The sequence below is a fragment of the Schistocerca piceifrons genome, chromosome 8, assembly GCF_021461385.2.
Source record: "Schistocerca piceifrons isolate TAMUIC-IGC-003096 chromosome 8, iqSchPice1.1, whole genome shotgun sequence".
NCBI lineage: Eukaryota > Metazoa > Arthropoda > Insecta > Orthoptera > Acrididae > Schistocerca > Schistocerca piceifrons.
In genome coordinates this window covers 317,504,105-317,518,451 of record NC_060145.1, presented here as the reverse complement: position 1 = coordinate 317,518,451, position 14,347 = coordinate 317,504,105, and the positions used below count along the sequence as shown (strand labels likewise).

The 14,347-nt window shown below is 44.0% G+C and overlaps 1 protein-coding gene across 1 annotated transcript in view; it reads right to left on the bottom strand.

The window, feature by feature from the left end:
- The window catches only part of LOC124711992 (mucin-7-like), a 166,329-nt gene extending 164,276 nt beyond the window's left edge, over positions 1-2,053 (bottom strand). The window contains exon 1 of the mRNA XM_047242278.1: positions 2,024-2,053. Within this exon, the coding sequence (XP_047098234.1) occupies positions 2,024-2,043 (20 nt within the window). The 5' untranslated portion in view covers positions 2,044-2,053. The remainder of the gene's footprint in view (positions 1-2,023) is intronic.
- Between the last annotated feature and the right edge of the window lie 12,294 nt (positions 2,054-14,347).

Here is a 14,347-nt window from a genome sequence, read left to right as displayed (position 1 = left end):
CTCTAGAAGGTGTAAGTCAACTACCCTGGCCAGCAAGACCTCCGGATCTGTCCCCCATTGAGCATGTTTGGGACTGGATGAAGCGTCGTCTCACGCGGTCTGCACGTCCAGCACGAACGCTGGTCCAACTGAGGCGCGAGGTGGAAATGGCATGGCAAGCCGTTCCACAGGACTACATCCAGCATCTCTACGATCGTCTCCATGGGAGAATAGCAGCCTGCATTGCTGCGAAAGGTGGATATACACTGTACTAGTGCCGACATTGTGCATGCTCTGTTGCCTGTGTCTATGTGCCTGTGGTTCTGTCAGTGTGATCATGTGATGTATCTGACCCCAGGAATGTGTCAATAAAGTTTCCCCTTCCTGGGACAATGAATTCACGGTGTTCTTATTTCAATTTCCAGGAGTGTATATGCGTATACCGCTATCCGATGACTTTTGTCACCTCAGTGTATTCCTGTGAATAAATCTTCAGTATCCACTATATGTGACAAAATTCGACCAAACTGTCGTTCATTAATTCTGTCATATCTCCTAGGAAGTCTGGTTCAGTCATCCAGTAAGGCGTTCGTCTGGTGCAAGCCACTTCCCCCACTACTAGCGCTACTTGCTCTTTCGTTTGCAGACCGACTACATTGGATGTTACAAAACGATACCGACAAACTTGGAGGAGTTGCAGAGAGAGTATTGAGGAATACATTGAGGATAGGAACTCGTGCCCGGAAAAGTCATAGAACGAAGCTATAGAGCATCGGCGCCTGCCACTTAGCCACCGCTTCGGCGACAAACGTGACTTTGTACGCTGACGGACGGTAGCTGGAACTTCTCGCAATGTTGTTTGTTATTCAGTGATGACGAGTGATTATCACGATCGGCAGTGAAGACGACGGAACTAGCCGCTGCGTAGACATGTCTCCTATGAATGCGGCGCTCTGTTGTCGTTGTGGATGACGCTTTAGGACACAGGTTTCAGCCTGCAGTTTATTTTTCTCCTATGTAACGAAAAACACTGGAGATTTAAGAGGGTGTCAGGAGAAAAATAAACTGCGGATGAAAACACATGTCCGAAATCGCTAACCACCGAGGCAACAGAGCATCACATTCATAGGGTGGATTTTATAGCCGCCCAACGGCAAGGTCATCAGCGACATTCATAGGACTGTTCACGCAGCAGCTGGCTCCATCTTCTCCACTGGCAATCGTGACAATCAGTCGCGCTTAATTAGTAACAGACTACAATGAGAGATGTCCCACCTACGATCTGTCAGTATAAGAAGTCACGTTTACTGCCGAGGGGATGACCTAGCGGCAGGTTTCGGCGCCTGTAAGTTCGAGACTCTTGGATGATTTTTCCAGACACGTAATAGTATCCTCAGTTTGTTCCTCAAGACGCCCTCTAAAAAACCCTCTAAGTCTGTCGGCATCGTTTTGTAACACGCTGTATAATGCAGTGGTGAAGCATGTCCGTCGACAACCGCTTTATAATGAGCTTCTATTGTACTGAGTCCGCAGCTCGTGGTCTCGCGGTAGCGTTCGCGCTTCCAGAACACGGGGTCCCGGGTTCGATTCCCGACGGAATCAGGGATTTTCACCTGCCTCGAGATGACTGGGTGCTGTTGTGTCATCATCATCATTCATCCCCATTGCGGTCGGAGGAAGGCAATGGCAGACCACCTCCGCTATGACCTTGCCTAGTACAGCAGTGCGGATCTCCTGCATCGTCCCCTACGCTCTGTCGAGGAGTATGGGACATCATCATCATTGTACTGAGATGGTTTTTGAAACCTTATTTTTTGTTGTAACTTTCTTTGTTATTTCAAACAAAAGGTTTGATCATTATGAAAGTTTGTTTCTGTTTCAAATCGAGTCTTACCCAACATATATCCGTATTGGGCTGTAAATAACAATCGATGATTTCGAATCGTAAAAATATTTTTCGATATATTCTCACACATCGTCACGATATTGCATCGATAAAAACATCGACGTGTTTTTGCAGCGTCCACTCCTTCTGAGCACTCACCTGCTGCTTAGCGCGTCCATGTTTGGCCACGTCGCCTCCTGCACTGGGCGTGGTAGCGCGGGGGGTCTCCGCCCCCGGCAGCCCGCAGCCTGGTGCGCGCTCGACGCTGCCCGCATCTTCTGCCCCTGCCCGCCGATTTTCCTCTGTTCCGCTTTTCTCTTCCAGCCACCTGTCGCCCATGTCACGGTTGGCCCCCTGTGGTAAAGCGGGCGCCCATACCGTCCTGATACACCACAATGCTACCTCAGCGGTCTCCACAGTTAGAATCTCTACTGCTGAACTGCGCAAAATTCCCTTAATCTTCCTTCAAGCATCCAACAGTTTTCTCCTGTTCTGTCAACATCTACATGTACATCATTTACAGCTACATCTATACTCTGCAAGCCGCTTTACAGTGCGTTGCGGATGGCGTACCGTACCAATATCATTAATTTTCCTATCTATGCCATCCGCGTTCTGAGAGAAGAAAAGTGACTGTATTCCTCTCAACTTCCCTAAATCCCTCTTGTCTCATTCTTATGATCCCTATGTGAGAAACACGCAGGTGGCTGCAGAATCGTCACATTATCTTCGTCGAATACGGGTTGTCTAAATTTATCCAACAGAATTTTGTGAGAACTGCGCTGTCTTTGTTACAAGGCTTTCCATTTAAGATCCCCACACATTTCTGTTACACTTTGGTATGGGCTACACGGACCTGTTACGATGACGCTGTAATGTTTGAGAAAGTGTCATCGTAGAGTAATAATAGGAGGATAAAGATGACTTAGACAGAAGTTCTATTTGATGTGATGAATGCCAGTTTGCGCTAAATGTAGAAAAATGTAAGTTAATGAAGACGAGTGGTAAAATAATCATCTGTCATTCGAATACAAAATTAGTGATGTGCTGCTTTACACACTCACATTGATTAAATCCCTGTGCGTAACGTTGCAAACCGACACGAATTGGAACGACCATGTAATGTCTTTAGTACAGAAGTTTAATGGTCGACTGCGGTTTATCGTGAGAATCTAGGCAAGTGTAGCTCATATGTAAAGGAGATCGCCTATAGAACTCTAATGTGACCCACACTTGACTGCTGCTCGAGAGCGAGCTCCCCGTGAGTCTTGAATAAAGGAAGGCATGGAAGTCATTCAGAAGCGTGCTGCTAGATTTCTTACTGGTAGGTTCGATCAACACGTGAGTGTTATGCAAATAAAAATAAACGTGGTGTGACTAGGGCCTCCCGTCGGGTAGACTGTTCGCCGGGCGCAAGTCTTTCGATCTGACGCCACTTTGGCGACTTGCGCGTCAATGGGGTTGAAATGATGATGATTAGAACAACAAAACACCCAGTACCCGAGCGGATAAAATCTCCGACCCAGCCGGGAATCGAACCCGGGCCTTTAGGGTTGACATTCTGTCACCCTGACCACTTCTTTTTTTTTTTTTCAATATAGTTCCTTGCGTTTTGTCTGGGCGGACTTCGCAAGACATCCGTTCAACTTTATCGTTGAGTCTTTGACTCAGTTTTTTTTTTATTTATTACAGTGAGGACGCAGCCCTCTGACAGAACACGCTGGGATACCGTGCCGGGAAATCCACTCAGCTACCGAGGAGGGGGAAACATTATGGAAATGCTCCGTGTACTCAAATGGGAATCCACGGAACGAAGACGATATTCCAGCGTGAAAGACTACTGAGAACATTTAGAGAACCAGCATTTGCGGCTGACTGTAGAACAATTCTACAGCCGCTAACGTCTATTTCGAGTAAGGGCCGGAAAGACAAGACACAAGAGAAATCGAGACTTGTACGGAAGCATGTAGAGAGTCGTTTCTTCCTCGCTCCATTTACGAATGTAACAAGATAGGGAATGATTAGTAATGGTACAGGTTACTCTCCGCCATGCACTGCGTGGTAGCTTTCGGAGTATCGATGTAAATATAGCAGCGCCTTTGTGAATTGTCATGGCTACTAGATAAAAGACTCCAAACACCGGAACAGTATTCCAGAACTGGTCGCACTAGCTCTTTCATGCGATTTTCTTTACGGATGCATTCCGTTTTCGCACAATCCTTCAAGCGAATCTTAGTCTTCCATTACCATTCCCTAATACTGACATTACGTAATCGCCCCATTTCATATCGCTTCTAAGTATACTGGTGCCTAAAACCTAAGGACGAAAACTTTTACATGATGTACCGCTGCCAACTATTATAGGTCGATGAAACTTGGGCCGTACATAGAAAGAACTACTGCAGTATGTACAGAAGGTAACCGAAAGAGACACGTAATAACATGAACAGAAATAACACTTTTATTCAAAGGCAATAATAACAATGAAGTCACCGCCATTCGTGATTGTCTCCTGAACATTACAAAAGGCATGGCATGGTTCGAAGCAATCCATGCTCTGCAACATGCTGCCATGCTGGCAACAATATTGGTAAGGGCTTTTTATAGTAGTGTGTTCCATTCTTCCGTCAGCGCATTTGACAGCTGGTCGATGGTCGGTGGCGCATGTGGAGTGTGGATGAGCCGCAGCAAGTCTCCCCAACGCATCCCACACGCGCTTCATGGAATTGAGATGGGGGGAACGAGCAGGCCAGTCCAGATCAATTCGTTCCAAGAACTCTTCCACGTGCGCTCATTCGGGAGGACGACGGTTCAATCCCGCGTCCGGCCATCCTGATTTAGGTTTTCCGTGATTTCCCTAAATCACTCCAGGCAAATGCCAGGATGGTTCCTTTGAATGGACACGGCCGACTTCCTTCCTCGTCCTTCCCTAATCCGATGAGACCGATGACTTCGCTGTTTGGTCTCTTCCCCCAAACAATCCAATCCAATCCACATTCGCCGGCCGGAGTGGCCGAGCGGTTCTAGGCGTTACAATCTTGAACCGCGCGACCCATAGATCAAAATGAAGTCAGGATAGAATGCACCCGCATGACTACAGTGTCACAATAATGCTGATCAATGAGTTTACTGAGTCAGAGATATGGAGGTCAGTATGGCCATGAAACATTATGCCTCCCCACACAATAACACCTGCACCACTAAAACGATCATGTTCGACAATTTTCCTGGTTGCATTACTTGTTACCACTTTTCACCATGTGAGGGAGCGTCCAGATTCACTACTCAATCTAAATCTGCTCTCAGCCGAGAAGAGCAGGCGACCCACTCGTTGGTCTCATCCTTAAGCTTTTGGCAATATCGAAAAACTTTGAATACAGTTTACCCACAGGTCAACGTTATTGTGACACTGTAATCCTTAAGTAGCGCGTCTTTTCAGGGATGCATGCCGTCCTCGCTTCATTTTTACGGTTGACAGTGGGCGACCGCATCGATCAGCGCAGGTGGAGGAGGTTTTGGACGAGAGGATATTCGCCGAATCTAGCCCACCCGTTCCCCCGACTTAAATCCCGTCAAACTCGCATCAACCGCACTGGTGGAGGAATGGAGCGCTCTATCATAAGAACTCCTCGTGGCCAGGATTGGAGCATGATCCAGAGCATGTACTGTCGTCCATGGTAACAACGCACCTTTTAAGAACCATTTCCAGACTTTTTTGTTTAATTTTCAGAGGACCATCATGAATCGCGGTGACGTCAGCGATACTCTCTCCCCTATTTCGTGATAATAAAAAATATGCAGCTCTTCTTTGAACTTTCTCGATGTACTCCGTTAGTCGTACCTGGTAAGGATTTCAGACCGCTCCGCGGCTGTACTCCAAAAGAGAAGGGACACGCGTAGTGTAGGCAGTGTCTCTAGTAGATCTGCTACATTTTCAAAGTATTCTGGCAATAAAACGTAGTCTTTGGTTTGGCTTCCCCACAGCATTTTTTATCTGTTCTTACCAAATTATGGTGTTCGTAATTATAATTCCTAAGTATTTAGTTGAATTTATGGCCTTTATGAATGATTTATCGTGTATTCGAACCTTAACGGATTCCTTTTAGCATTCGTATGGATAATCTCATACTTCTGATTATTTAGGGTCAATTGCCAATTTTCGCACCATACAGATATATTTTCTAAATCTTTTGCAATTTGTTTTGATCTTCTCATAGCTTTACTAGATGATAAATGACAGCATCGTCTGCAAACAACCTGAGACAACTGCTCATATTCTCTCCTAAATCGTCTCTATAGATAAGGTACACCACAGGGCCTTGGGGAACGCCAAGAATGACTTCTCTTTTAGTCGATGACTTTTCGTCAGTTACTACGAACTGTAATCTCTCTGACAGGAAATCACGAATGCAGTAACATAACTAAGACGTATTCCATAAACACGCATTTTCACTACAAGCCGAATCTGTGATACAGTGTAAAAATCCTTCTTAAAATCGAAAAATACGGAATCAGTTTGAAATTCCCTGACAATAGCACTCAACACTTCGTGTGAGTAAAGAAGTAGTCCTGTTGACTGTGTGCCAATAGACCGCTCTCTTCGAGGTAATGCATGATGTTCGAACACAATATATGTTCCAAAATCCTGCTGCACATCGATGTTAATGACAAGGGCCTTAAATGTAGGGGATTACTCCTGTGGTGTCACCGTCAGACACCACACTTGCTAGGTGGTAGCCTTTAAATCGGCCGCGGTCCATTAGTATACGCCGGACCCGCGTGTCGCCATTGTCAGTGATTGCAGACCGAGCGCCACCACACGGCAGGTCTAGTGAGACGTCCTGGCACTCACCCCAGTTGTACAGCCGACTTTACTAGGAAAGGTTCACTGACAACTACGCTCTCATTTGCCGAGACGATAGTTAGCATAGCCTTCAGCTACGTCATTTGCTACGACCTAGCAAGGCGCCATAGCATTTGATATTATTTTATATTGTGATAGTTAGCATAGCCTTCAGCTACGTCATTTGCTACGACCTAGCAAGGCGCCATAGCATTTGATATTATTTTATATTGTGGTTATAACATGTACCGTCAAGAGAGATGTTCTACAATTGTGGATTAAAGTTAAGTATTACATCAACTACGTACTTTATTTGCTACTATTAATTCCTTTAACTGTTCCAGACCTCACGCCAATCTGCGTGAGCTTAACGTGTGCCTTTCGGCTTCCTCTCATTGTGACTTGGCTGTCTTGCCAAGTCACAACAACTCCTACTACCTTTCTTGACTATTGATGTGACTTGTGCAAGTTTCCAGTCTTTGGATACGGATCTTTCGTCGAGCGAGCGATTGTATATGATTATTAAGTATGGGGCTATTGTATCAGCATACTTTGAAAGGAATCTAACTGGTATACAGTCTGGATCAGAAGACGTGATTTCCTTAAGATTCTTCCAATAAGTTTTTGCCGGGCATCTGATTTTCCTACAATATGTATTATGTGATATTCCAATTTACGTCGCTTCCAATGGTTACTCCAAGGTGTTAAACGGCAGTTGCAGTTTCCAGTGATTTATTGCCAAGAGTATAATCATACAGTAGAGGATCTCTTCTTCTACGTGCGAGCAATAAGTTACATTTATTTACATTCAGGATCAATTACCAACTCCAGTAATCGATTTGCTACAGTCTTCTGATGTCGCTACGTCCTTATGGACAACTGTATCTCCTATGAACAGCCTTACGCAGGTACCGACGTTATTCACTACATAATTTACGTACAGAGGCTCGACAAAAATATCTAAACACCGAAGACACAACAAGTTACCTTGCATAACACCGTGTACGAAAACAGTTGGCATTCAATACAACTACCAGTCGTCCCGGAATGGATAGATAAAAGTAGGTCCTCTACAGTTCTTAATAGGTCTTATACCAGTTTTCGTGCAAAATGTAGCAGCTTCAGGTGATGATGATAACGGTGGATAGCGATCAAGCAGAATTCTCTCGCAAGCGGACCACAAAGTCTCAATAATATGAGATGTGGTGACTGTGGTGGTCAGGAGAGATGTGACAATTCATTCTGGTGCTCATAAAACAAGTCCCGCACGATGCGAGCTGTGTGAACAGAGACCCAGTCCTCTTATAACGTGCCATCACTATTTGGGTACAAACGTTGTACCCTGGGACGCACCTGTTAGCCAAAATGGACAAATAACATTTGGCAATAACTGGTGTCCATAGGATGCCACAGTACGGCTACCGAAATCATTATTACCCAATCCTCGCCATGCTTCACTCTCTGGACGTGAACTTGACCAGAAGTTGGAAACATTACGAAAAAAGACTCATCCGACAAAATTACTTTCTTCCATTGCTTTATAGCCCAGATTTTATGCCTTCCGAACCATATTTTCCTGCTACGTCATTTGCACCACTGATGAGTGGTTTTGAAATTCCAGTTCACCCTACAATTCCCAGATTATGGAGATCCCTTTGCGTTGTTTTCGTGCTGCCAGAGATGGCGAGGGCGATGCAGTGACTTTTGCAGCTGTTGTCCTCATATTTTTCGTCAAAATCCTCTTCAATGACCATCTGTCACAATAACTCAACAAACACTACCGTCAGCGCTGTGATTTAGCAAATGACATTTTCCTGTATCCCCTGTAAGCAGTATAAATGTTCCATCCGGTGCCTCTTGAAATACCAAACAACTAGGCTGCCTTGGCTACGGATCCATCCACCAGGCTAGCACTAAAAATTTGCCCACGTTCGAATTCATTTATTTCCAATATAAGGCGCTCACAACTATACAGAACGCTGTTCTGACCACCACTGACACTTGCAACGTACTGACAACAATCCACAGGTGTCATTCGTGGTCAAATACAATAGCGCAACCTGCAAGCTTAGCTCGCATATGCATTTATGTTCAAGCATTCACTTCTCGCGTCAGTCACAGTTCTTTGAATACTGACGCCCGAACAACAGGGACTTACGTGCATTGACAATAAAAAATAGCGCATTGAGAATGGCTAGCTATTAGCCGAAATCTGGATTTGCATAATAAAATCTGAGGAGGACGACTTATTGCCGCACTTTATAATTCATAAATTAGGCAGACAGTTAACAGAGACGAAAATTTAATTATGATAGGGGATCTGGAATTCGATAATAGAAAAAGGAAGAGAAAGAAAAATAGTAGACTATGGACTGGGGAAAAGAAATGAGACAGGAAGCAGCATGGTAGAATATTGCACAGAACTTAATTTAATCACTGCTAACACTTGGTTTACGATTCATGAGAGAAGGCTGTATACGTGGAAGAGACATGGAGACACCGGGAAGTTTCAGGTTGATTATATAATGATAGAGATTTAGGAACCACATTTAAAACTATAAGACATTTCCAGGGGCAGATGTGGATTTTCCTCACAATTTATTTTATATGAACTATAAATTAAAAATGAGTAAATTGTAAAAAGGTAGGAAATTGAAGAGCTGGGACTTGGCTAAGTTTCAAGAGCCAGAGGTTGTTGAAACTTAAGAACAAGCATTAGACAACGATCGACTACAACATGGGAAAGGAATACAGCAAAAGACAAAAAGATAGATTTGACAGATGAAATAGTAAAGGCAGTAGAGGATCAAATAGTAAAAACACAAGGCATAAAAGAAAACCTTACATTCACAGAAGATATTGAATTTAACTGATGAAATGAGAAAATAAAAAAAAAATGCAGCAAACGTAGCAGACGAAAGGGAATACGAATGTCTAAAAAATGATATTGACAGGTAGTGCAGAAAGGCTAAGCAGGAATGACAAGAGGACGAATGTACGGATACAGAAGTTTATGCGAGGAAAGATAGATACAGCCTATGGGAAGGTTAACAAGACCTTGGAGAAAAGAAAAGCAGCTTCGTGAATATCAAAAGCTCAAATGGAAAACCAGTACTAAGCAAAATAGGGAAATCTGAAGGGTGGAAAGACTATATACGGTTTTCGTACACCATGTTAGGCGAGGTAATGTGGTGTGTTTTTGGTGTTTCGATGTTTTTGTCGAGCCTCCGTATATAAAATATGTATTGGATATCGTCGGAAGACGCATAATGTTGTTCGTAGGGGATACAACACCAGAAGTCTGCAGCAAATCGATTATTGGTGCAGAGACTGGTAGTTGATGGTTCAAATGGCTCTGAGCACTATGGGACTTATCATATGAGGTCATCAGTACCCTAGATTTAGAACTACTTAAACCTAACAAACCTAAGGACATCACACACATCCATGCCCGAAGCAGGATTCGAACCTGCGACCATAGCAGCAGCGCGGTTCCGGACTGAAGCGCCTAGAGCCGCTCGGGCCACAGCGACCGGCTGATAGCTAGTTGATCCTGAACGTAAATAAATGTAACGTACTGTGCATAAATAGAAGAAGAGACATAGTGCTGTACCATTACACTTTTGGCGACAAATAACTTGGAGTAACCTTTTGGAGCGACCTAAATCGGAAATGGAAATGAGCGTACGGCATTGTGGACCGGGAGTCCCCCACTCTGGGAAGTGCATGTTCGACTGTTTCATGGCTAGCACGTTCACCACACCTGTCACCCACAGTAAGATATCTGGTTTTGGTCTGCCGAGAGATCGGCATGCCACCACTCAGTAACTACCAGACCGGCACGCCACCACTCATCAGCTACCACGACTGATGAACTCAGGCATACAGTTGAAACAGTACGGAATGACGTAGCAGTCGTCTGTCGTCCAAGTTCAGTTCGACTCGATGACCAGCCTGTTTAGAACCATTGTTGCTGCCAGAGGTGGCAGCTCTTTGCTGTAAATTTCACACCTGTATTCCCCTGAATTACCTATAAATTTAATCATGTATTCTCCACACTAAACTCTACACGGAAAACCAGTAAAATTTCGTTGCTTTACTCTTCCTGGGGTTCCAGTTTTAATGAACAACAGTGCCACATTGTTCAACTCAGTCCGAAAAGACCTCGGAAGCCACCAACGGTACCGATCGAACGCCATGTCGTCCTCAACTGACAGGTTTCAAAGGACGCGGATAAGGAGGGACACACCGCTCTCCCGGTCGTTGTCAGTTTTCGTGACCGCAGTCGCTACTTGTCAGTCAAGTAGCTCCTCAATTGGCCTCACAAGGGCTGAGTACACCCCACTTGCCAACAGCGCTCGGCAGACTCGGACGGTGACCGACCCAAGTGCTAGTCACGCCCGACAGCGCTTAACTTCGATGGTCTGACGGAAATAGATGTTACCACTGTGGCAAGGCCGTTGGTAGATGAGTATTATTCACCAGTACAAATAGCAAGGTTTCGATGATTATGACACAGCATTAAAACAAGTGTAGGCGTATGGGATGGGCACAATGGCTCGAAACCAGCCATGTCAATAAAATAAAGTTTCTCGGAAGTATTTCCGGTCAGTTGCAGTGTCCCTAAATAATCATTATTATTTTAACTATATGGGATGTTGTATGTCACGCGACAAAATTATAGATCTGTCCGAAAATCTGAAAAAAATTAAAAATCCATTGTGAAATGTCCACAAAATCTGGGAATCAGAAGGCGACAGGACACAGGTACATAACTTTTCCGCAGAGGTACAGATGTCGACGTGATGTATAGACGTGAAGATACAGAGACAATGAAAAAGTGAAGGCCTCCTTAAAGTCGGCAGGAAGAAAACATTTTATAGGCACGTTAATATGGGTGATACAGTCATGCTGTTACAAACTTTCAGGGGAGATGAAGAAGGATAAATGTAACAGTTTCGGGTGAGGGAACCTGGTCTGGAAACAACCGAGTCGAAAGCTATAAGCGAAAATCGTTCAGGTACCACTGACAGTGGAATACATGTACCGGTTCTGTTGTTGCTAAAATTGTGGGGTAGGAGAGTTTCAGACGTGGAAGTATGGACTAATGCAATAAAAAAAGTCCAATAAACATGGACACTAAAATGCATCCCTTGAGAGCTATGAGCACTTCTCTACCTTCGCTGCTGTGAAACACATCTCTTCTATTAAACTACTGACCATATTTACAGGACATTTTTTTCTTGGTTTGGTCCATAGTACCACCTCTGAAAATTACCTACGCTACGGTCTTATCAAGAACAGTACCAGTACGTATATTCCACTGTCAGTGTAATCAGAATAACTGTCGCTTACAAATTTCGACTCGGTCGTTTCCGGACCAGGAACCCTCACCTCAAATTGATAGATTTATCCTTTTCCATCAACCCTGAAAGTATGTAACATCACAGAATCACCCTGTGTATACACTGTTTGACAGGAAGAGTCACAATGAAAAAGAACTTAGGTTGGTTCCACATCTTCTTTTTTATGCCATCAGTATATCGAATAGTCTTATACCATCTCCCATCTTCTGCTGTTTTCCATTAATCTTTTCATATCTACATAACTTCTACACTCATCGTGTTTTGTAATTTATTTTACTTATCCTAGTCTTCGTTTGAAGCTAATAGTCCTCATCTCTACTGCTTCTTCCAGCTCCAAGATAACTATTCCTGAATGCAATATCCTATTAACCATGAAAGCCTGCCACTACTGTTTTCATTAGCCTGCGGATTTATAACAGACTATGACACTGCGTTTTACCTCTTTATTAAAGATCTGACTCATATGTGAATAAACGCAATCTGACAAACTTTATTTTAAGTTTCGTAGTGCCAAGAAAGACAATCTGACTAACTTTATTTTAAGTACCGTAGTGCCAACAACTCCCTCCCACATGAACCATGGTCCTTGCCGTTGGTGTGGAGGCTTGCGTGCCTTAGCGATACAGATAGCCGTACCGTAGGCGCAACCACAACGGAGGGGTATCTGTTGAGAGGCCAGACGAAAGTGTGGTTCCTGAAGAGGGGCAGCAGCCTTTTCAGTAGTTGCAGGGCAACAGTCTGGACGATTGACTGATCTGGACTTGTAACATTAACTAAAACGGCCTTGCTGTGATGGTACTGCGAACGGCTGGAAGGAAGGGGAAACTACAGCCGTAATTTTTCCCGAGGGCATGCAGATTTATTGTATGATTAAATGATGATGACGTCCTCTTGGGTAAAATACTCCAGAGTTAAAATAGTCCCCCATCCGGATCTCCGGGAGGGAAATACTCAGGAGGATCGGAGCGTGGAATGTCAGATCCCTTAGTCGGGCAGATAGGTTAGAAAATTTAAAAAGGGAAATGGATAGGATAAAGTTAGATATAGTGGGAATTAGTGGACTTCGGTGGCAGGAGGAATTAGACTTCTGGTCAGATGAATACACGGTTATAAATACAAAATGAAATAGGGGTAATGCAGGACTAGGTTTAATAATGAATAAAACAATAGGAACACAGGTAAACTACTAAGAACAGCATAGTGAACGCATTATTGTAGCCAAGATACACACGAAGCCCACGCCTAGCTCAGTAGTACAAGTTTATGCACCAACTAGTTCCGCAGATGATGAAGAGATTGAAGAAATGTGTGGTGCGATGAAAGAAATTATTCAGATAGTGAAGGGAGACGAAAATTTAATAGTCATGGGGGGGGGGGGGGGGGGGAGGGGGGCTGGAATGCGATAGTAGGAAAAGGAAGAGAAGGAAAAGTAATAGGTGATTATGGACTGGGGAAGGCTGGTAGAATTTTGCACAGAGCATAACTTACCCATAGGTAACACTTTGTTTAAGAATCATGAAAGAAGATTGTATACGTGGGAGAGGCCTGGAGACACTAGAAAGTTTCAGATAGATTATACGATCGTAAGACAGAGAATTAGAAACCAGGTTTTAAATTGTAAGACATTTCCAGGAGCAGATGTGTACTCTGACTACAATTTATTGTTTATGAACGGTATATTAAAACTGAAGAAACTGCAAAAAGGTAGGAATTAAAGGAAACGGGACCTGGGTAAACTGAAAGAATCAGAAGTTGTAGAGAGCATTAGGAAACGATTGACAATAACGGGGAAAAGAAATACAGTAGAAGAAAAATGGGTCGCTTTCAGAGATGAAATAGTGAAGGCAGCAGAGAATCAAGTAGGTAAAATGAAGAGAGCTAGTAGAAATCCTTGGATAACAGAAGAGATATTGAATTTAATTGATGAAAGAAGAAAATAAAAAAATGCTGTAAACGAAGCAGGCGAAAAGGAATACAAACGTCTCAAAAATGAGACCGACAAGAAGTGCAAATGGATAAGCAGGAATGGCTAGAGGACAAATGTAAGGATGTACAGGCATATATCACTAGGGGTAAGATAGATACGGAGAGGATGGAGGAGGAGATTAGTGTTTAACATCCCGTCGACAACGAGGTCATTAGAGACGGAGCGCAAGCTCGGGTTAGGGAAGGACGGGGAAGGAAATCGGCTGTGCCCTTTCAGAGGAACCATCCCGGCATTTGCCTGAAAGGATTTAGGGAAATCACGGAAAACCTAAATCAGGATGGCCGGAG